The sequence below is a fragment of the Aricia agestis genome, chromosome 2 (assembly GCF_905147365.1).
Source record: "Aricia agestis chromosome 2, ilAriAges1.1, whole genome shotgun sequence".
Classification (NCBI taxonomy): Eukaryota; Metazoa; Arthropoda; class Insecta; order Lepidoptera; family Lycaenidae; genus Aricia; species Aricia agestis.
In genome coordinates this window covers 11,803,556-11,828,973 of record NC_056407.1, presented here as the reverse complement: position 1 = coordinate 11,828,973, position 25,418 = coordinate 11,803,556, and the positions used below count along the sequence as shown (strand labels likewise).

General features: G+C 34.1%; 1 protein-coding gene across 1 annotated transcript in view; it reads right to left on the bottom strand.

Moving 5' to 3' along the window:
• LOC121738846 (hemicentin-1-like) overlaps nucleotides 1-23,356 on the bottom strand; it is a 31,628-nt gene extending 8,272 nt beyond the window's left edge. Inside the window, exons 1-3 of the mRNA XM_042131103.1 lie at nucleotides 23,227-23,356; nucleotides 11,014-11,121; nucleotides 6,699-6,898 (exon numbers count right to left, since the gene is read on the bottom strand). Of these exons, the coding sequence (XP_041987037.1) occupies nucleotides 6,699-6,898; nucleotides 11,014-11,086 (273 nt within the window). The 5' untranslated portion in view covers nucleotides 11,087-11,121; nucleotides 23,227-23,356. The remainder of the gene's footprint in view (nucleotides 1-6,698; nucleotides 6,899-11,013; nucleotides 11,122-23,226) is intronic.
• Between the last annotated feature and the right edge of the window lie 2,062 nt (nucleotides 23,357-25,418).

Below are 25,418 nucleotides of genomic sequence, written 5' to 3'. Positions count from 1 at the left end.
CGTAGTATGTTACGTTATTTTTATACTATAACACGTGAAAAACTATTCTAAAAAGCGTTATATTTTGTACTATTATAATGCCACCTGTACATCGGTTATAATATAGATGGTAGCCATTGAAAGCTCATATAAAAAAACTGGTACACCAGTATTTTTATAGTGCCTAAGTGTGCAGTACATAGACACGATCTGTCTTGACTCTCATAATCCATTGGACCAAATGACTGATACGACTTTTTACATTTCCTTCCGAATAATAATTGATAATTATCTTGTCAGACAATTGATTGACAAGCCTGCGTTGTCTCTAAACTTGAAACAATGTATTTTTCCAAAGCAGGAATAAAAAATAAATAACGACGATCTCCGGGCTAAGAGACTACGCTCTAAATCACTGGGTCACTGAGGTGTCCAATAATTTGTAAACTAAATGTGATTAGCAGACATATTGTCGCTAGTTTCCAACAATGCAACTAATAGCCACACGTCATTATAATGCAAAGTAAGTATTATGAGGACGACCAACATTAATTTCTGTATCCACATTTACTAGGTTCACTGTTTTTGTAAAACGATGCCACAAATTGTTAACATAGTCGGCTATTGATGAGTGCGCTTATCTATAACTAGCTGTTCCCCGCGGTTTAAGTGATACATAATAAAAAACTATGAAAAGTACCAATAATAGGGTTAAAACGGGAAGATAGGTGCTATAATAGTTTATGGTAGTGATGACGATGATGATAATGATGAATGTAATTTTCAATTTGAATGAATGTTCTTAAAACAACGTCGAAACTCCCAAACTTGTATCTTTAAAAAGTCAGGAGTGCTCTCAGCACTTTCCGAACCATGGTATACATTGGTGCAAAATCTTACTTGTTGGTAGCATATGCTTAGAATACTGCTCACGAAACCGAAGTCACCACATATAAATTTTGAGGTGTTCCCTCGACTACTTATGGATCCCTTCATCAAGTCACCACTTTTATGAATATAATACCAAATTGGGATGATAACCTATACACCAAAAGAAACATTTTGAAAATCGGTTTACAAATGACGGAGTAATCGTTGAACATAAAAAAACGAAGATAACACCTCCTCCATTTTGAATGTCGGTCAAAATAATTTGTTAAAGTTTATCAGCCGAAAATCGAGAACACATAATATTAAGCGCTTACACCCACACATGACACACGTGGCTTATTTTATTGATCAGGTGCCACGCAAAGGACGGAACTTATGACAGGAATATATAACATATATTTCCGGAATTCTGTCTTCATACGTTATTAGCACTGTGAGTACACTCATCACATTACATGAACACGGTAATATAAAAACCGGCCAAGTGCGAGTTGGACTCGCCCATGAAGGGTTCCGCAGCAGCGATAAGGTTTATTTTTATGAAATTAAGAGGTTTTTGATTTATTTTCATATTTCAGTTGATTTAATGAAAGTTAAATTATGGTTTACCATTTATGACGTATAAAAGAACTACTGGCTAGATCTCGTTCGAACCAATTTTCGTTGGTAGTTTTTGTAGTAATGTACATCATATATTTTTTTAGACTTATCATGCCCCTACTTTAGAAGTTAGAGGGGGGGGGGGGACATACACACATTTTACCACTTTGGAAGAAAAAAATGATATTAGAAACCTCAATATGATTTTTAAAGACCTATCCATAGATATCCCACACGCATAAGTTAGATGAAAAAAAAAATTTTTTTGTTTCAGTTGTACCTATGGGGTACCCCTAAAATTTTTAATTTTTCCATTTTTGTATTAAAATCTTAAAGCGGTTCACAGTCTACATCTACTTACCAAGTTTCAATAGTATAGCTCTTATAGTTTCGGAGAAAAGTGGCTGTGACATACGGACGGACAGACAGACAGACAGACAGACAGACTTGATGAATCTATAAGGGTTCCGTTTTTGCCATTTGGCTACGGAACCCTAAAAAGAGGAAAAACATTTAATACTTCCATAAATACCAGCGTAGCCTTATTAAGTTCTTAGGAGCGTAGGAGTGTACTATGAGAAGAAAGGCGTTACTTTTTAAAATCGGAATATTTATAGGTTTAATATAATATTATAAGTGACTTAAACAATTGTAAGAGAAATTAAAAGCAAGTAACTAATTTATTACCCTTGAATACACATTACTTACAAGCTTACAATAAACTTTCTCCAAATGTAATTTTAATTGTTATCAAACTATACATTTTGTAGGATGATCATAAAAATAAATTGAGCAAGTTTAAGTGTCCTAGCGAAATGACTGTCACAAAACGAGCTCTAAGTAACTGCAAGTGAAGCGTTTATCGTATAACTGCATACAATTTGAGTTCACTACTAAAGTGCCCTATTATACTTTGCTAAACTGTCTCTGGTCAAAATAGAAATAGAATTTACAAACTTACTTATTTACACACGCTATGTTCATTATTACACTAGTAACTGTTGCATATATAAAGATAACTATATCATGCCCGCAACTTCGTTGCGCCAAAATTCGTTTATCGCGTGGGGACCGTACATTTTTCCGGGACTCAAAGTAACTACATACCAAATTTCAGCTAAATCGGTTCAGCGGTTTGGGCGTGAAGAGGTAACAGACAGACAGGCTGACAGACAGACACACTTCCGCATTTTTAAGTATGGATAGTATGGAAGTATGGATACTTAAGCGTGGGGAGCATCGCTTCGGCACGAATGCTGAATAGTCTGGCTCGAGCAGATCAATATCAAGGTCTCACAGAAAATCGTAAGTCATGGTGAGGTAAGTGGATGCCTAAGAAGGTGGGGTACAGTTGATGATGATGATGGTGGAGTACAGCAGATACAACCAGGGATGTTACTGAATATTATTTATAATAATATCTTTGTCGTTGCTATACTTTATAAGTTGCTATTGTCCATGGGCTCAGGCGAGGGCTTTGCATCAATAAAAATTTTGGATACTATTTTTGAAATATATTCTGCTGTCATTTTAAAAAAATAGAAAAAATGGCAGATTACGCAGTTATTGTAACTAAGCGCCTAACGCCGTCGTAACTTACAAAATGTAAAGTATGCCTAGACTATTTCTAATAGTTAAAATAAATCGTAAAAAAATTATTTAGATATATTAAGAAACATCCCAGAAAGCAGACGAGTAACAGGCAAGCAAAAGGGTAACACAACTTTTTAACCGACTTCCAAAAAGGAGGATATGTTCGGCTGTGGAGATTTTTTTTTATTTTTTTTTATTTTTATTTTTGTATGTTCAACAATTACTCCGCCGTTTGTGAACCGATTTTCAAAATTTTTATTTTGTTGTATTAGGTTTCACTCCAATTTGGTACCATGTTCACAAAAGTGGTGACCTGATGATGGGATCCATGAGTAATTGAGGGAACTCCTCGAAATTTATCATGATAGTGCATTTATATGTACTATCATGATAATATTTTACGATAACTGATCAAATTAAGTGACAACAGTGAGATGAAATATTAAATAATATAACGTGGACATAATCAGTCTCGTGAATTATTTGGCAAAGTGACAAAATACACAAGTTCCCGTAAAATACTCACAATATATCATTCTTATATATTTTTGTGGTATGATTTTCCTCTTGACGTTTATTATGATCTGACACACAAATATTATTAAGATGATTTTGATAACAAGCCATAAAATATGGCTATTGTGTGGTAATGCCATGACGTTATGTTATTCAATACACTATTATTTAACCGTAAAAGTTAATTTCGTAACGAGTTAGGTAGGTTAAAAGATTATACTTTTAGTACCCTATTTAGATTTTAGTATCAGTATCCTTTGTAAGTTTTCTTTCGATCAATCAGGCCCAAAGATATTAAAGGAATATCGCTAAATATTTTGTTAGACAAGGTAATGAAATTAAAAACAGTAGGAGTAGGACACTTTAAAAAGTAGTTCATCTCTCAGCTTTTTAAACTGAAGTTTAAAGGTTTGATCTTACTTATATTAAAAGCACTCACTGTAAATAGAAAACGTATTTTAAAAACATAATAATACTAAAAACCTTTTAACAAAATCTTAAAATGTTTCGTATTTGTGCCATCAATAGAGTTTGAGTGCTCACTTTAAGGCGAAAAGATATTACCTACCAACCTAATCATAAATATAAACCTCCAAAGCCTGGAATACTGAAAATTTTACGTTCCCTGTGAATAAGGGGCTTTTATGAGAAACGTTCTAACGAAATCGAGACACATTCAAGCAAGAACAAAGAGACAACTGAAATTGGATGATTTTGTTTTAAGATGTCTGATGTCAGAACAAATTACATATTATGGAGTTACAATTTTCGTCTTATTTGTTTTGGTGTTATCTTTAATGAATGTTAAGTAAGTTAATGTTGCTGAGCAATGTTTCGATGTAGATAATATTAAAACAAGGTTTGGAATGTTGTGGAGATTCTATGATTAAAAATATTACAAAATTAATATTAAACTTTGGGCATTGTGCATTATTGCCTACAAAATTAAGCTTATCACATTGATTTAAAATTATCCTTATATAGGACTCTGACAATAATAATTTAAAGGTAGATAGGTAATTGGTCGCTGTTAAGCATTAGTGTCCTTATTATTTTTTTTTTTTTTGTCCTAACCCACATTTTATTGTCGTAAAATTTTGAATGCAGTCTTGTTCTAAATCATCTAAAGAACATAACTACATTCATAACTCAATACGTAATTTTGGGTTAGTACACGAATGCTTAACAGCGTCTGCATTATTAGCAGTTAAGTATTAGGTAACATGACATAATAACATAGTAGGTTGTTTATTAAGTTTAAAACATAATATTCTTAAGACGTATTTGTAAGTCTTAACTTTATGAATACCAAAGCGCATATTTTCACTTAGAGTGCACAAACTTTAATGAATGCAATTAACAAAATGCATGAGAACTTAATGAAATAAGGATGAGAATTCTTACGTCTTTTATAAAACCCTTTGAGTTTAAAGAGAGAATTTACAATTTCCAGTGCACGGGAAAGAAAATATTATGTGACATATTCCATTCCGACGAAATGCATTTCCTTTTATGGGACCTGACGAGAGGTAACTTTAACATTCTGATGGTTGCGAGTTATAAAAGTTCGTGTGTCACAAATAAAAATATTAGCCTTACCTAATTTTATATTTCCCAGTAATATATTTTGCAGGTTTTCTTATTGTTATAACAAGCTATTTATTTTTCTTGTATGTATATATATATATATATATATATATATATATATATATATATATATATATATATATATATATATATATATATATATATATATATATATATATATATATATATATATACAAGAATTGCTCGTTTAAAGATATAAGATGTCTAGAAATAGTATCTTTATTGTAAATTAATACGACTTTTAAACTTTTGTTTTATATACAATATATTTTATCCTAAACAAATAGTTTATGAAATATACCCTGAGGTTCATTTGAATATAAAAATGATTATTTAAAAATCTTTTTTATATTTATAAATCCGTCGTTGTTCTAAGGACTTACTTTTTTGGTATATGATTTTAGTATTTAGACTGATTAAGCTTTATAAAAGTAACTATATATGAGTCAAAACTATTCTTTACTTTTTTCTGTAGGTACTTTTTTATTGACGGAATTAACCAATCGTCATTATTCTATGGATCATTTAAGGGCGTTCCGTATAAACCGTCATTTTTCTATGGATAGACGCTGGTTGGATTTGCATATCCGTCGTTATTCGTGGCACACAATTTAACATAGGTCGTTTTTTGATAAAAAATAATAAAGATATAATGACATTTTAAATTGCAATTTGATTTAACCGTTAGCATAACGCTTATTTTAATGATTTTTTTTCATTGATGTTTAAAATTTCTAATATTTATGCTTTTTGAAATTATTTTCAAAACGTACAACTTTGATAAGTTTCATCTTAAGAACCGCATTGCCTTATATCACTCTGCAATCCCAATGTCACTTATGCTTGTCTTGTATAGCATGACATATTCTAAGAGTACACAATATAACAAATTGGCTAAATAATTTTTGCTGCTTGAAGAAAAAAAGTAAGTTCTAGGTAGGCACCTAGCACTTACATATATTTTTTAGCGGAGCAGACTCCTGTAATGCAATGGCGTTATAGGTGTCTGCTCCGCTAAAATTACATACAACAAAAATATTAATAATACAATATTTCAGCAGATCCTTGTGGCAATGACCACAAGGAGCAGCTGAAATATTGTCAACTTAGCAAATGCAAGATGTATGGAATTATGCCTTTTCAGAAGACGTGTGCAAGAACTATCTCATAAAGGTAAATAATATCACCAAGACAAATTAATTTTATAAATTATAAGATGATACACATATTTAATACACATCCATGACCCGGGAACATTGAAAACTTTTTGTTCCGTTGGCGGGATTCGAACCCGCGACCCCGGAGTTGTTGGTGTTATTTAGTAAAGCAGGCCATAAACGCAAGGGTGTACCTGATAGGTTTGCCTGTGCTGTCCTCTCAGGCAAAACCTGTACAGTTCCGTAACATTCCGTAACATGCTCCGGTTTACCTGAACAGTTGTCTTGTTCAGGCGAACCTGTCAGGCACACCCTTGCGTGTAAGGCCTGCTTAAGAAATAAAAAAATACTTACAGTTCTATTCTGAAGGTTCTTAACTCTGCATAATAAACGGACAGGATGACCGACTAATCCTGTAATATTTCTCGGCGTGGTTGGGTCAAAAAAGGGCGCGTCGGCTGATCCTTGCCATTCCTGGAGGTATTCACTACGGAATTTTCTCGAAGATATATCCATCGTTGTTTTATCTAATGGTGCGTCCGTCCCATGTCCAGCTACAACAAAAACATTATTTTTTACCATTTATGTCTTACACAATAAGGTGATTCGGTGAGTTTTTGTTTATAGAGTACCATAATGAGTACCTATAATAGAAATAACTCCAGGTTTAACTATTACGATGTAAATATTGTTTATTTTTCAAAAATTGTGTATATAATGCAGAAGTTGGTTCCCCACACTAGGCAATGCCTGTTCTGTGGGGATGGAACAACAATGTTTTTTTTTTAATCTTTATTTTATAAAGGCCAATCATTAAGATTAAGCCGGCCTTTACAATGATTTTCGTTTACACAATTTTTAAATCATTACTTATTTACCTATTACTAATGTTCGGGCCACACTAACGAGAAACGCCGTTAATTATCGCGTTAATCTGACGACCTCTGTGGCTCAGTGGTGAGCGCGTTGGTAGCTCAAGCCGGGGGTCGCGGGTTCGAATCCCGCCGACGGAACAAAAAGTTTTCAATGTTCCCGGGTCTGGATGTGTATTAAATATGTGTATGATATAATAAAAATCTTATATATATGTATAGTATAAAAGTATTAAATATATTTCCGTTGTCTGGTACCTGTAACACAAGTCCTTTAGGTACTTAGCACGGGGCCAGACTGACGTGGTGTGAAGCGTCCATAGATATTATTATATTATTATAATTCTAAAACATGTTATAGCATTATCGCCTTTAATTAGTGGCTTGTAAAGGCGATAATGCTATAACATGTTTTAGAATTAACGCGATAATTAACGGCGTTTCTCGTTAGTGTGGCCCGAACATAAAACATAATATTATATCTCACTAAATAGACAAAGAAAATAGTTTTATTCAACATAGTATTATGTTAACGGTAAAACTAATAAGTACTTGATATATCCATGGATCCCTAGCAGACGAGTTAAGATAATATTGCACATCTTCAAGTACTTTTCTGCCAAGTATAACTGAGTGCTTCACAATCTCGAAGGATCAGGAAACTTTACGACCGAGTGCAAATAGTTTTCTCCTTCGAAAGGCCGTTACGAAATATATTTTAAAGGTATACACTAAAAGACATTAATACTCTTATTTTTAAAGATGAAACAATTTTCATACAAATATAGAGAGCGCTTTAATGTTTAAATTGATTTAGGTTCTATTTCCTGTCATAAAAAGTCTGTATCTTTCATAAAAATATTATTTAACGGCATTTTAAAATCCCGATCAACAACTTCGTTAGATGTACATTTTTGCCAAAAAAGAAAAATTCGGAAACCAGGCATTGGTAGGTACTCTCAATTCATGAATATCGCAAGAAAGTATGTTATAGATCAGAAAACAGGCCACATGCAAAACAAATGGAACATGACATACTTCGATTCGTTGGCATTCATAACTCTTTCATACAGTTCCGGATGATCCTGATTTGAATATGTTCTTTGTATGATCGTTTCGACCCATTTCTTAGGGAGAATACATTGAATCCGCCATGATAGGTTTTATCTAGGACTCGCGACGTCTTGAATCAGAACACCCTTTAAATATTGTACACGTATCTACTCTGTTTTTGCACCGTTATTAGTTTTTAGACATTTATTATTGATTTTTAGATTTTAGGATTTCATCACATTCAAAATTATTACAATAATTTGAAATGATTGTAATATTGCAAATGTGATATTATAGAAAAGATTGGCTAAGTGGGAGTCAAAATCGCGCACGAAGGGTTCCGTACCGTAGAGCAACAATAGGCAAAAAAGTTGTTTTTTGTATGGGAGCCCCCTACATTTATTTTATTTTTGTTAATAATAATAATTAAAGTACAAATATAATTAGGGATTAAGTAAAATTTTCGAATGCCTAGCTGTTGTCATTATTGATTACGAGCAAAAAAGGGCAACATAATCACGATTCTTGTATGGGAGCCCCTTTTAAATATTATAAACTTTATTTTGTTTTTAGTTTGTTTCTTTAAGCGGTAACAGATATCACAACCTGTGAAAATTTTAGAAGTCTAGCTTTGGCGGTTCCTGAGTTACAGCCTGGAGACAGACGGACAGAAGGACAGACTGACAGACAAGGAATTCTTAATAATAGGATCTTAGTAATAGGATAAGAAACAGTCTTATAAACTATTAAACATAACTTAAATTTTGTAAATTTATAGTGCACTTTAATTGAAACGTTCACAATTTACAAGGAAATATAGCGCCATTAGAGCCGGAGGGAAATTTCACGGGGCGTCGGATTAAGTGGCCGTGAAGGTCATTTGATTTTCATTACAAACCAGTGAATTATCTTACACTTTGTTCCTTTATTCTTCCGCTTCACTTTCATTTTCCCTTAGATTTGCTTTAATTGTATTGCCTCGTTTTTGAGCTAAGTCCGCATTTGCAAAAATATTTTGTACCTTTCTAGTTTATCGTTATGAAAATATTATTTAGGTACTATTACTATTTATAATTACTAAGGGCTACTACAACTTGTCTGACACATACTCTATTTGTCAGATAAATTGTGGATAGCCTATCCGAAACTTATACAGACGGACAGACAACGAAGTCTTAGTAATAGGGTCCCGTTTTACCCTTTGGGTACGGAACTCTAAAAACATACATACGCTTTTGAAATTTGGTACATATTTTGTTCAGACATTTAAATAGACTAACATATACAAAAGCTGGGCAGTTCTGAAAATATTACATACATACGCGTCGAATTGATAGCCTCCTTTTTTTGAAGTCGGTTAAAAATTTGAAATTCTATCTATGTTCTAACACGTATTTTCAAAAGGGCTCCTTCTGTGTAACAATTGTATGTTGTTGTTAAAACATCGTTTGGGGATAATTCTTAATAAAGTCGACTTTATTTTCATCGCGATCGCAGCACGTTAAAGACGCCCCTCGTTAATATTCTAACAAAACGAATAAAGACATTTTATCCTTTCTACGTGAAATAGTATTTAATATTAAAGACATCGCCATAAAGTCAGCTCGGAGTTCGAGACGTTTTGTCCGAATAACTTATATAATGCAAATGAAAAGCACTTAGCGAACAATAGGCGTTTTCGAGCTTGAAGCCCGTGTTTACATCATAATACCGACAGCATTTATAATGCAAAAAATGAAAATGTTAGGAAGTCTTCATATGGCTCTTTAAAAATTAATATCCCCAGAGTCTTATAAAAGAGACAAAAGGCCGCCGACATGCTTCCCTTCACTTTCGCCGTTGCTATACATTTCGAATCGTGGCTATTCAGTAGCAGTGGATCGTGACGAAATAAACATAATATATAAGTACAGTCACAGACAAATATTATAATAATCATAACGATTTATGTGCACAGAAAATGAGAAACTTTTTCTTTCATAAACGTCTTAGTTACATCTTTGCTTACCTACTTGAAACGGACAGTTTGATGTGCTCATTGTACCATCTAGGCAATTGATTCCTAGGCAGTTGACAGACAAACGTCATTTGGTCGGATCATGTCTTCTTCTTCTTCTTTTTAAATATGGCTCCTTGGATCATATCAATTCAATGTTAATTGTGATCTGTCGGCTGGGTTTACGGGTAACGCGACCAAATTACGTAGGTCCCCCATCTGCCTAGGAATCAACTTCTCTGATAGTACATGTGCTTATTCATTTGTAAAAATAGAAACCAATAAAAATTTCATGTTGTATTGTTCAATACTATTAATTAATAATATGAAATACGAAGTTTCAGAGTAATTTTGCGGCACAATACCACAGTAAGTTTCGTGAAACTTCTATGAGGTTATGCGGTTATATTTAGGTTATAGTCATAGTTTTCAATTGCTGAATTTTAGCTCGCTTAGGCTACCTAGGCTGCTCCTAAATTTAGTAATAATGTATAAATATAATAATACATTAATTTTATTACTAAATTTCATAACTAAATATATTATCAGCACGGAAGTAAAAAAATAATAAATAACTATATTATAATATTAACTATTGAATAATTTTGAACGCAATACTTCTAACATCTTTAGTTAATAAAAGTAAACCTATATGTATTACCTCATTAATGCTTTTATGTAACAACATGTGAACATATTTTGTAGACATCAGTCCTTCGGATGATAAAAAAACGTTTTTATTACTTACCGATTAAGAAGAGGCATCCGTGTAGAAAACTCAGCCACAACGCGGATCGCACTCCACTCGCCGCTTGACCCATTTCGACCCTTCAGCCGACAGCCACCGATCAGTTTTCTATAAACAAAAAATAAAAGGTCTCGTCTCAGTACAAAATAACAACAAACACAATTTTACGTTGTATTACCTAAATCGAATGTCCGCAATTTTGTATTTCGGTTATCCGAAATTGAAAACTATAATTTGCCTTTTTCCGGAACTCAAATATTAGCAAATATTTTAAAATCAGTTCAGCGTATAAAAAAGCGTTAAGTTAACAGACATACTTGATATATTAGTATTTATAATAATAGTAGTATGCAATAATAATGAAACTCAGCTAGACCGAGTAACGTTTTGCTAATAAAAAAAATGAAAAATTGATTTCATTTCACAAAGCTAAGAAGTTTTATCAGAGCTTATAGTTGGTAACGAGAAACGACAAATTAATTCCTGTGTTCAACAAAGAGGCAACAAGAAGGTTCAAGATAGTCGAACAATAGAATTTTAATAAGCAATTCTAGTGCAACTTATAACAAAATAATATTAATAAGTTCTCCTAGTAATTGTCAGTAATTTCTTAAGCAAAATCTATAGAAAACTAGCTGTCCCGACAAACGTTTCTTTGCCATATAAAGTATTTCACCCGTATTATTTTATTGAAGTGACTAAATAAATACTTATGTCACCATGGCAACGTCCATCGCTTTCTCATAGCACAAACAATGGTCGCCGTCAGTCTCGAGTTGTAATAATTTACTATTATTTATTCAACAATTGCACGTCTTATCAATATAAAAGTACCCAGTAGCCGATTCTCAGACCCACTGAATATGCATATAAGTACGTGTAAAATTTGGTTAAAATCAGTAAAGCTGTTTCGGAGGAGTACGCGCTATCTAACATTGTGACACGAGAATTTTATATATTAAAGAATAAGATAAATTCTTTAAAGAGATCAACATATTTTATAATTTGTGGCAATGCTATTTACACCATTGTTTTCATGTGCATTAGAAGCAATACCCTGTGTAATTTTAATTTAGGAATGTAAAATGTACAGGGCGTGGTAGTACCTAATAAATAAATAACCATATTATTTATTCCAATAATAAAAATATAGCGGTTATGCTTGTTCGTATATTATAATTATAAACAGTACCCAAAAGTAAGTACATAAAAGCGTATTTCGAATGACTTTAATAAAAAAAGAAAAAACTTAAGAAGTGTAAAATATTTGAAGCCTTATTAGATTACCACCAAAATGTTCTTCGAGAAAATTCTTAGCGTTCATAAAATGCGTGAAAAATAAAAACTGAAAATTGTGTTCAATCTCGTTAGATTCCAAACATGCTACCGTAGCGGAGGAAACAATCTTTCGCATCTGCTTCCTCAAGAAGGCACTTTGCGAAACGTCCAAAAATATTATTTGTAAATTGTATTCATGCTTTGAATTTTTGCACGTAATTTGATTTTTAGCTTTCGTTAGATTTTACGCTTGAAGAAATAAATAAAACGGTCCTGCGTTTTATTTATTCCTCAACTTAGCATTTTCTCACTCCTTATATCTTATTGTTTAAATATTGATTATATTTCAATTAATGATTGAGTTTTAATTATATTTTTCAGGGCACAATTTCATTTGGGCTCTGTAATTGATGCAATAAAGACATTTTTGTTGGCAGAATCAATTTATATTGCCTTTATCAATTTCATTAATTTCAGCATCGCGTCCGGCTTTAATTCAAAGCGATTTAACGAACTCATCCCAATCCGCGTCCGTATTGTTCGAGTTGGATTGTATCTAATTAAATGTAAATAAATTATTTTTACTGTGTAAATTATGAATGAGGTATTAATTAGAATTTAATATTCAATTTGAATAAGAATAATTGTGTGTAAATAAACGTGACGAATTAAGAGGAAAAGGTTTCTGCAGGAACAATTCTATTGTATTTAATTATTATGGCCCACATTTTAACGTAACCTTGTACTAATATGTATTCTGTGGCCTAATCAAGAAAATGAGAAGGAATAATATCCAAAACGAGTAAGAACAATGTAGAAACAAAGAAAACATGTTCAGAACTAGTAGGAACAAAAGCATCCATAGCATAGGTCTGTTATATTTTTAACCGACTTCCAAAAAACGAGGAGGTTATATATTCGGCTGTGAACTTTTGTATGTTCAACGATTACTCCGCCGTTTGTGAACCGATTTTCGAAATTTTTATTTTGTTGTATTAGGTTTCACTCCAATTTGGTACCATGTTCACAAAGTGGTGACCTGATGATGGGATCCATGAGTAATCGAGGGCACTCCTCAAAATTTATATGGAAACATATAGTGATTTTGGTTTTATAAGAAGCAACCTAAGCATATGCTACCAAAACGCAAGATTTTGCACCAAGGTATACTATGGTTCCGAAGATACTAAGAGAACTCCGGATTCCTTATAAATACAAGTTTGGGGGTTTAGGCGCTGTTTTAAGAACTGAAAGCATATGCTACTATGCAAATTACATTCATCATCATCATCATTACCACGTCAGGGTCACCAATGTCACCAAAATTAACCGATTCGTTGCCACCTTCATTTTCACGAATTCTTACCACAGGCCAAGCAGTTTGTTCGTTGACGCGCCATAAGCGTCATCGGCCCTGCTAAGCGATGACGCCCCACGTGCGGCATTGGCCACTGGTTGTGTTTTATGCACATTTTATTGTTAATAGGCGTAAATCAGAGAGAGAAAAGATAAATTTTGTTGTTTTAGTTGTAATTCAAAGCTAATATGGCGTGTAAAAGTAGTAATTCATACTGTTAACAAAATGTATAAGTAGTCGTCAACCTTTGGTACAAATTTTGCCCAGATGTCGGTATCAATAATTTCAATAAGAGATTCAGTGAGGCCGATGACACGCCAGTCGCGGCATATACCTAAGGATTGTTGAAAAACACGTTAAAACTAATATATTATACTGTAATTATAATTAGGGAATTATAATTACAGTATAAGTAATAATGTTAATTTTTGAAATGCTGAGAACTCACAAAAAAAGCCGTCTTCATGAGTTCATATCCAGATCGGCAATTTGTATGGGTATGAAGACGGTATTTTTTGAGTTCCCAGCATTGTTCTCATAGAAAAAGTTGTTCATTTTGACGGGCTCATTTGATGGTTTCAAGTATAGCGGTGTTTACACTAACATCTTATAATAAAAACGCCAATCGTAAAAAAATTGGGATTTTTCGAGTGAACCAATGATTGACGATCTCTGACTAGTAGCCTTTTATTCTAAAATAAACGGCCACGCATAAAATTGAGTTCAACAAAGAAATTGTAATTAAGTACAGTATAATAAATTAGTTTTAACGTGTTTTTTAACAATCCTTGTATGCCGCGACTGGCGCGTCATCGGCCTCACTGAATCGGTTAAACATAACAAGTTCAGCCTTAACTCCAGAGCGTAAGGCACACATTTGACATTACTTCTGAGAAGTAAGCTGCTTCGATAATTATGCAAGTAAGTACATGCATGTCTCACCTCCATACAAAGTAATACAAACGGCGCAAAATCGCCGAGATATTATTTACCTATTATTCTGGAAAACAACCTAATTTCAACCTTATTCATTGCGTTTAGCGTTCATTAGTACAATAACTGTCTGCCGTCTCGCCTGTGGTCTCGCTTCTGTCTGTCAAGCGATCGGCGCGGCGGCGCGGGGCCGGGCGCGCACTAGCGGCCAGGCCGCGGCGGCCATCGAGGTATGCAACCGCCCGCGCCATAGACCACGCGCACCTGGGGCACATTTCTCAGGATGTGAGAAAAGTTCATCTTCGAATAAAATACCGAATTAAGAGATTTTTACGAGCGTAACACAGTTTATAGATGTCCGAATTCGTACACCACATGTGGCCGCTTGGGAGTTGAAGCGTTCGAGACCGGTTTCCTGCACGATATAATTTGTTGCTAATAGTTTGTGTATTCTCAAAACACTTGAAATATTTCGTGTAAAGATCGGTCGAGTCATACAACTTACAAGTGCTAGGGACCTGTAAATGTCCGAATTCGTATACAAATTCACCCTCCCATTGGTGGATATGTAGCAAAGTAGTAGTCAAATAAATAAATTACGAACAAATATTCGTGATTGTGTTTCTTTAACGATATAATTCCCTACTTATAAGTAAATGTGTTTAAAAGAAACTACTTATTTATAATTTTGTTAAGTTAGAGTAGCTTGTACAAATGTGTATTCTGTGGAGTTGCTGAATTAGACTATTAAAATTTTATCAGACCTTTTGTTCTAATATGTAGTTAATATACGTTTTAGGATAATTATTACGTTTATTATATTTATAATATGGGAACAAATTTTTTGAACGGTTATTTAAATATTTGAGATGTTATTATGATCAGTTTAAAAGAATATTGAGCTTAAAATTAAATAACTATTTCATGGCGGTTGATTAATTATTGCGACTGTAAAACATGGAAAGTAATAAAAAAATTATTGAGCAGTCCAATAACTGAATGAGAGATAAAAATGATGGAATGAGCGGTTCGATAACGACTTAACAGAAGGCCTACTTAACCACGGATACCGTGGTTAATATAAATAAGTGCCTTATAATATTAATATTTAATACAATAAATAAGTACATCTTCTTATCTTCATAAATTATTTAAAATCCTCGTGTCCTTACTTACGTGAGCTCATAATAAGATACGTAGAATAATATAGTGTATTAATTATTCTACGTATAGTTCGCGATAGTTTACTAGGTAACTAAAAAGAGTGAAATTATTTTTTTTAACAAAAAATTCAAACCGACTTCCAAGGTAAAAACAATAATAACATCCTTATAATATGAACTAAAAAGTATTAAATAATTTTTCCTATCTAATAGTGCCTTTTTCTGTATTCGGCTAAAACTCAACTAGGAATTTCTGTACTCAATCTTCATCATTTTGAAGACGGTGCCAGTTACAAAAGTTTCAAATATTCTGGCAGATTGAAGATTCAACTATATCTGGTACCGACTTCAAAATTATGAAGATTGAGTACAGAAATAGTTGAGTTAGCAAAAATTATTTAATACTTTTTAGTTCATATTATAAGGATGTTAATATTGTTTTTACCTTGGAAGTCGGTTTTAATTTTTTGTTAAAAATAATAATGCTTAAATTACTACAGCAAAAGAATAGAAAAATCCATAAAACATATTTATCGCTTCAGTATCGACTGTATTTTTTTATGAAGTAAGGGGGCAAACGAGCAAACGGGTCACCTGATGGAAAGCAACTTCCGTCGCCCATGGACACTCGCAGCATCAGAAGAGCTACAAGTGCGTTGCCGGCCTTTTAAGAGGGAATAGGGTAATAGGGGAGGGTAGGGAAGGGAAGGAAATAGGGTAGGGGATTGGGCCTCCGGTAAACTCACTCACTCGGCGAAACACAGCGCAAGCGCTGTTTCACGCCGGTTTTCTGTGAGTACGTGGTATTTCTCCGGTCGAGCCGGCCCATTCGTGCTGAAGCATGGCTCTCCCACGTAAATATATAGAATACATACTATATATAATATAGAATACGTATGTATAGAATACTTAATAGTATCTATGCTAATATTAAAAAACTTAAGAGTTTGTTTGTTTGTTTGAACGCGCTAATCTCAGGAACTGGTCTGATTTGAAAAATTCTTCCAGTGTTAGATAGCCCATTTATCGAGGAAGGCTACAGGCTATACTTTATCGCGCTAAGACTAATAGGAGCGAATAAAATATAGAGGAAAATGGGGAATTTATTTGAAATTGCTTATTATTTTAAAACTACTGGAGCAATTTTTATGTTATTTAGCACACTTGACGAGTTATAGACAACGTGAAGGGACATAGTCATGTTTTTGTGGAAAAATGTACGATTTCTGTGAAATTCCAAAATTATGCGGGTGAAGCCGCGCGGAACGCCTAGTTATACATAATACATACATTCTACGCGAGGGTTATCACTTGACATGCCTTACAACTAAACGTTTTATCACGCATTTGTCGTAAATCTGAAGGCTAGACAGAACAATATTTAACCTTGATTTGACCTCGACACTTTTTTATTAATACCTGCACGTTAGGGGCAGAGGGCGTTGATAGTATTCCTGGGTGTAAATAGATGGCGTTTTTTTAAATAATTTTTGAGTGTATGTATTACAGGTTTTTTGAACATAAGTAAAAACTTCGTTTCATTCGGGTGTCCCTTGACACCTCTCAAGTTTTTTATATTTCTAGTAATTTTCTAAGTACATGGAGATTTGTTTGCTGAAATTAAAAATAAGGATAATAATAGGAACTACAAAAATACTTACAGATCTAAACAATATAAACATTTCAGGCTTGCATGAAAAAAATATAATACTGCAATATTATGTAAACGTTTCTGTCTATATATTCTAATAGGACATGTGCAATCATACCTCGGATTTTGATCATATTATTTATACTGTAGGAAGTGCTAATAGTGCTATCTGCTCCAACCTTTGTGTAAAATTTCCTATTGTTTTACACCAACTAATAAATTTGAACTATAGTGTACTCAGTACAGAGAATTTCGGTATTTGTGGCTAATACTATTACTAGCAGTAACCCATTTCACAACGTCAAAGGCTAATTATCACTAACCTGTCCGAATTTCCTAAATGTGGCAACCCTACCGCTTAAATCGGCGTTCATTGTCAGTAATTTGCGAGATGAACCGGTTACGTGTCCGTCTTTTATTCAATTTGCCTGACGATATAATAATGGCACAATGAAAAAGCTCGTTCGGTTGATCGCCACATTCACTTCGCGGTGTTGAATGGCGTCCGTGGCGTTACAATGAAACGCCACGTCCATCTCATTGAAAGGTCCGACAATACGGCAATTGTCGACTTGACCTTCGTTTTGTCTATTTGTAATCCATCTCTTTTTTTATGTGATAGAATGTAAGCTGAGAGATTGGTCAAATAGCATTCGCTATTTTTGATAGCGATTTTAGAGGTAAAATCTCATACATTTTTAATAAATAACTTCGGCATCGAAACTAGCGAATTTTTGGTTAAGAAATCAAACTCTTTAGCCATGACGTTGTCTTTATCGCTTTTTTATAGAATCATCGAAAATGTATGGGATTGATTTAAGCGTTCGATGTTCACGTTCGACTTGTGTAATGTCAATTTCATACCTTTCGATCGGCGATTCTACAAAGAAGCGATTAAGGGTGAAGCCAAAGGTTGTGAGTCGCAGAATTTAGGCTGGCAGAAATTCTGCTGCATTTAGTTTCATACAAAAGCCCTGTTTGATTTCACACGAGCGTAATTTTGTGAGTCCTGATTTGTATGAAAAGATATTATTTACGTGACCGAAATTCTGCGGCTCCCAATTACTCACAAATAACGCTCGTTTGGCTTCACCCTAAAAAAACGTCTTGGCTAGGGAGTCCGGTCATACTTAGCTTTGGGAAAATTTTAATAGTAAGTGTTACTTATTTTTATAATTATAGTTAAAGTCATTATTAAATTATGTTATTTCCAACCAAAAAATTTAATTACCGATCGCTTTAGGGTGAGGCCAAACGAGTAATTTTGTGAGTCGTGACTCGCGAGTCGCAGAATTTCGGTCGCGTAATTATATATTTTCTTACAAATCATGACTCACAAAATTACGCTCAAACAGGACTTTTGTATGAAACTGAATGCAGCAGAATTTCTGCCAGCCGAAATTCTGCGACTCACAACTCACAAATTACGCTCGTTTGGATTCACCATAAATCGCTTTGCGCCCGTAACAAAACTTAAAACAAAACGATCGTCCCATTAAAGCAGATAAAGGTATTTAAAAGAAAAGATAATGAACAATGAATTCAGTTAGCTTAAGCCAGCATATTTAAAGTTACCTTCAGGGCTTAAGCACGAAAATAAACGCTTATAGCGTCTTTATTTACAAAATTTATGTTGTGTAAATAATGTTTACACTAAATAAAGTCACACCCAATAAGCAGGTGACACCGTTTGGAGTATAAAAATTCAATTTGGCTAATGGAAATTAAATGCGACAATGTGGCTTAAGCAAAATTTCAAGGGGACGCTAATGGTTATAGGCTTAATAAACAGTAGTAGTTTAATTAATATTATAGTTAACAGCATGTTACAGGAAGCCGTTTTAGACAATATCATTATATTAACAGGCACTACTGTCATTCACGCGAATTCACGCGAATAAGCGCGGATGCGCGCGCCTTTTTAAATTCTCAGAAGTAATAAAAACCGGGATAAAAACTATCTCGTGTCTTTCCTGCAGCTCAAATTGTCTCCATACTCATTAAAATTGGCTTAAAGGCTTAGGCGGGAAGCGGTAACAAAAATACACTTTTTTATTGGTATAAGTATGAAGTCTTCGTTCGACTTTCAAAAAGTGTATCATGATACCCATTTTGAATTTTTTTTTTTTTTTATAAATATTACAAACAACATAGAGAAAAGTTGGAACGATGCCAGAGATGTAGAGAAGCATGCTAGGTATAAAGAGACAAGACAGGATCAGAAACACTACAATAAGAGAAAAAACAAAAGTAATAGACATACTTACTCAAATAGACCAAAGAAAGTGGAGATGGGCCGGACACATGCTAAGAGACAAACAAAATAAATGGAGCACAGCCATCACTCACTGGTAAACGATGGTAAACGGAGTAAAGGTCGCCAACAAACCAGATGGGGAGATGATCTAGCATTAACAGCTGGACGCCACTGGAGAAGAGTAGCACTAGACAGAACTGAGTGGAAAAGGCTGGAGGTGGCCTATGCCGAGAGGCACACTGACCTTCGAGACATCCTATAGCTTGAAGGCAGAATAAGAGGCTATCATCATCATCATGAAATATTATAGATGTGACCGTATGTCTAAGTCTCTGGTAGATGTAAGTTTTCCTATACTGCTTCAACTCGATTGTTGCGTCTGTGTAAAATGAAAAGAGGTGACTTTCCCGTTAATCTAATTTTTTCCTGAACGTCAGTCTCTCGGAACAGAGAGATCAGGGCTTGGATGAAGTATTTCAATTATACCGCATTGTTCCTTTGTGTTTGCATCGTTTTGTTTATGCTTCAGTAATCATCATCAACTAGGATACTCATCTATGTGCTTTAGCCGGCTTTTTGTTTATTACAAACGATACAGAAAATAATATCGTGATGTTTAATGTTCTACGTAATAAAGCAAAAATAGAGAGAATGGAATGGAAAATACTGCTACAATTATTTATTTCGTTAAAATTTTTATATTTCTGTGACTTAGTTTTTGGCGGACAAACTTTGACGCCATTTTGTTGTAGTAAATATCGTTAAAAATTGTATTGTGTTAGAAAATTGTTGAATTTTATAAAATAGAAAATAAAAAACCGGCCAAGTGCGAGTTGGACTCGCCCATTAAGGGTTCTGCAGCAGCAATAAGGTTTATTTCTATAAAATTCAAAGGTTTTTGATTTATTTTTTTATTATTTCCTACATTATTTCAGTTGATTTAATGAAAGTTAAATTAAGGTTTACCATTTATGACGCATAAAAAAAACTACTTGCTAGATCTGGTTCAAACCAATTTTAATTGGAAGATTTTATAGTTATGTACATCATATATTTTTTTTTGTAGAATTATCATGCCCCTACTTTAGAAGTTAAGGGCATGATAATTGGAGGGGACACACATTTTGCCACTTTGAAAGAGTCTCTCTCGTAAACTATTCAGGTTAGAAAAAAATTAAATTAGAAATCTTAATATGAATTTTGAAGACCTATCCGTAGATAGTAGATACCCCACACGCATAGGTTAGATGAAAAAAAATTTTCTTGTTTCAGTTGTACCTATGGGAACCCCTAAAATTTTAAATATTTTTTCCATTTTTGTATCAAAATCTGAATGCGGTTCACAGACTACATCTACTTACCAAGTTTCAATAGTATAGCCCTTATAGTTTCGGAGAAAAATGACTGTGACATACGGACAGACAGACAGACAGACATGACGAATCCCTAAAAAGTTCAATAGATTGACGATGAAAAATAAAATGGAAAGGAGGATGATTGGCTATTTTTGGCATCCATCAAAACATATATTTTAAATGCTTAAGTGTATCTGTCTATTACCTCGTCAAGTCGTCACACCAAGACTATTTTGATGAAATTTGGTAAAGATATACTTTGAGTCTATCTTGATAGACTCAAAGTATATATCTAGGATACTTTTTATACCGTAAAGATGTATGGTTCCTACGTGATAAATAAACAAACTCATCTAGTACTAATAATAATACTTGATTCGATAATGTTTTAGGAGGAACCTGGGGGGTGAGCCAAAATCTTTTCGTTTTCGCTTCGTTATAGAATCGCCGATGAAAATGTATAGAATTGACATAAGCGTTCGTTAATATGACGTTGACGTTCGACTCGTCTTATGTCAATTCCATTACATTTTGATCGGCGATTGTATAACGAAGCGAAAACGAAAAAGTTTCGGCTAAATGGCCTGATATGGATGACATATCGCGTTGTCAATGCGTCGACGCAACGCAGCAACGCTTTGTTCCTTTGTGCGTTGCGACGTCGCAACGCAAAATGGGCCGTCGCTCTGACCGTGACATGGTACGTACGTTTCCTGTTATTACGCGCCAGAGCGATTGAAACAGCTTGGTGACTACAACTAGGTATTTCCCGAGGCCCATACGAGAAGATTGAAAGATAAACTAATCATTCAAACTTGTAACAATACTAGTTTTTTTTTCACGGGCTTTGGCCCACCACACATTCCCACTACTGTATCTCCTGTGTCGCCAGGATCGACAGCGGTATCCAACCACGAAAACCATTTGATATGATCTCAGGGAGCCCGAGGGACGTGCTAAAGCTGTCTTGGGACCCGCAACGAAATTAATCAGAAGAAAATAGGAGGAGTAGGAAGAATTCCAGATTCCCTCCCAATAATAAGGCGGGAGACAGCACAAAGTTGCAGTGACCGAAAGTCAAAGAACTGAAGGGGAGAAGCACCGCGGAAATAAACGTTAATAATAATAGTGACTACTAACTACTAACAATACTAGATGGCGGCCGCACACTCCGTTGCGCAAAAATTCGTTAATCGCCGTACATTTTCTTTGATAAAAAGTGTTCTATGTCCTTTCCCGGGACACAATACTTTGTGTAGTAGTATGAAGATTGTCCATGCTAAATTTTAGCTAAATCGGTTTAGCGGTTGAGGCGTGAGTAGGTAACAGAGAGACAGACGCACTTTCGCATAAAATATAATATTAGTATCGATACCTGCTACACTTATAATTTTATCCTACTAAATAATATTTTTACTATACAAGTCGTAAAGTATCATATAGAACAAAGATTTATTGGCTATATTAATAAAGAAAACCTTTAACTATCTTTACAAAATAATATGTAAGTACTCCTTTTCAGATAGGAAAAACCTTAAGTAGGTCATCCACATTCATAGCTTTAAGATTATCAGATTGCATAATCAGCAATACTAATTTACTGTCCTTATCAGCAAGGCAATTATTCGCGAAGTACCCAATTCAATTTTTATTACGCTTCAACGAATAGGAACCGGGATTAAGTACCCAATGCCTTTTCCGTTAATGCTAAGTACTGACCATAATATTTTTTACGATGTTAAATCTTTAAATTTTCACGCAAATAATAAAGAATAAACCCTGTCAGTATAATATAATTCTTCAACGTTTTTTTTTTTATTTTTGTTCTTATAATTAATTGTTACCTTAGCAGTCAGTGATGATTTCACCTTAATGCCGTTAGACTTTTAAGAAAGTAAACTTTCAAAATTATTCAATTATATAAAACCAAAAACTACTACGCTTTAAAATAATGTCACACTTCAAATAATAAGAACACAAGAAGAGCTACCAAAATATAAACACAACCTCCAAAAGTTGCTCCGCGGAACTTTAAGCTGACATAAAGAAAAATAATAATGGATTTATGGATACTCATACTTTCCATACACGAACAGAATCCATTAGGAGCATAAGAGTCATGATGACTCAACGTAAACAACAAAGACCTAATATTTACGATCATTCATCTCTTGTCACTGTCGTGACAGATTGCTCTTAATAAATAAAACTTTACCTACCTAAACACATCACTAACTTCTAAAGTTCCGAGTTCATGCCATATCCAGAGCCGAGGACGTTGAATGATTTAGATATTCTGACATGGGGTACGGAAGATTGACGCGTCGCGAACACGGGCTGTTCCCGTCCTTAGCGTTCAAAACTGCGGGGCACAAAGTAGACACGAGTTGCCAGTGTCCACGCATGCGTCTTCCACTCGCCTATAGCCGCAATTTTTCTCATTGCTCCAACTAAATTACAAAACCGCAATTGAAGGTAACGCTTGGGATTTCCGAGCGATGTAATCATCGGAACGACGTGAATGCATAATCTGAGGGGTGCGAAATAATCGACGTCGATGTAAGAATTAACATAAAACTTATTAAATTTCTCCGTTTATAAGATAATTTTTGGGGAGCTGACAAGATTTTGGATCCTGCAAGACTTATGATTATGCTATATCTGTGCGTATAGCAGAAGATATTACGTAACTAATTTAATTGAAGATAGTACGCAGTATAATATTATTAGCTCTAACTGGCTTACATTCTTAAAAGAAAACTTTTAAAAGTATTTCCAAAACTTACTGCACTATCTGCAATTATATAAGTTATATCATTATACGAGGTATCTCTACATAAAACATGTAACGTGCCTTAGGTGATAGGTACTTTCCAGAAACAGTTAATTTCATTTCTTTGCTCGAACTTTTGTGAACATGATACCAAATTGGAGTGAAACCTAATACAAAAGTCGGTTAAAAATAGCTAATTTTGGCACTGACTCACTCACTCAGTCACTGACCTGTAATCAAAACCTCTAGGCCACTTCCAATTGTCCCGGCGTTATGAAATTTGGCACACAGGTCGTGTGTTATAATAATTATGTAGATCGACAAAAAATTAAGAAATTGTAGAAATCAGTCAAGGGTGAGTCGGCTCACCTAAGAACAGCTTTAGATAAAATTACTTATGTACCCCAGTGATACAATGAGGAGGATGGGAGGAGGAGAGGGAGCGGTATAAAATATTGTATAATGCCCCATTGTATAGCATATTAAATAAATACTGTTTACTTAAAAATTTGGCTTAGCTATTGATAGTTTAACAAATACCACTAGCGCCATCTATCGAAAGTATTGTTTATATCGGGCGTGGCACAAAACAAAAATAATATATTATGTATGATTTCTTGAAAAAAGTATTGAAATCCAACCAAAAACATACCTGTTAAAATGGGGACAAGTTCCTATCGACTAATTTCGAAGAACGAATGATCGATGAAGTGCAGCTGCATCTGAACTTGGCATTGTATTGGATTTCAACTTTTTTTAAGCCCAAATATTTGATAGGAACTTGGCCCCATTTTAACAGGTATGTTTTTGGTGGGATATTCCTTTACTTTCATAACCATAACCAGAGATTTTTTATATTTTTTGCAGGACCGACTTTTTACATGCCCATCCGACGCATGAACGATCTTCCTTGCTAGGCAATTAGATGATAATAAGCCTGCATTGTCCTAACCAAACTTATAAATAACACGTTTTGAACGCGGGAATCGATCGCGCTCTTAACCACTGGACCACGAAGGCTTTATAATGAACAAAATACTAGCTTCATTGTTGAACAGTATTTTGAATAAGAAAATGAAATAAAATAAATTGTTATTGTTAAGGGGATGGGCTGTCACATTATTTTATAGGAACTACCTGGTGACGTAATTACGATATTATAATGGTTCATTATTTTTCATTAATATATAATTATGATATTGTGGCATGCGAATATCTACAAGCTGAATTCGTAATTGTATAATAATTCATTTTGTAATGAACCACGTTAACGAAAGTGCTATGGATTGTTTTTTTTTTTTATTGAAGAGAGCGGTATACCCGCCTTTCACCCTGCGTGTGCAAGTACTGGATAATCACAAATTCTAAAAAATAATGTATAATATTACGTTATCATTTTATGCACTTATCTCTTCTTGTGCTAATTCAAAATATTTTTTTCTCACCTCCAGGCGGAAAACGTCAACTTTCTTCCCGCTGCTTACCGATGTTACCGTTTTCCGCCTCCGTCGATGAGAAAAATAGTATACGCACCATTGGCAGTAAATAAGAAAGCTTCGGATGTAAAAAAAGCCCCTAGATAAGGTTAAAAAAAATTATTGATTGATACAGGTACCACTAAAATAACATAGTTAGTTT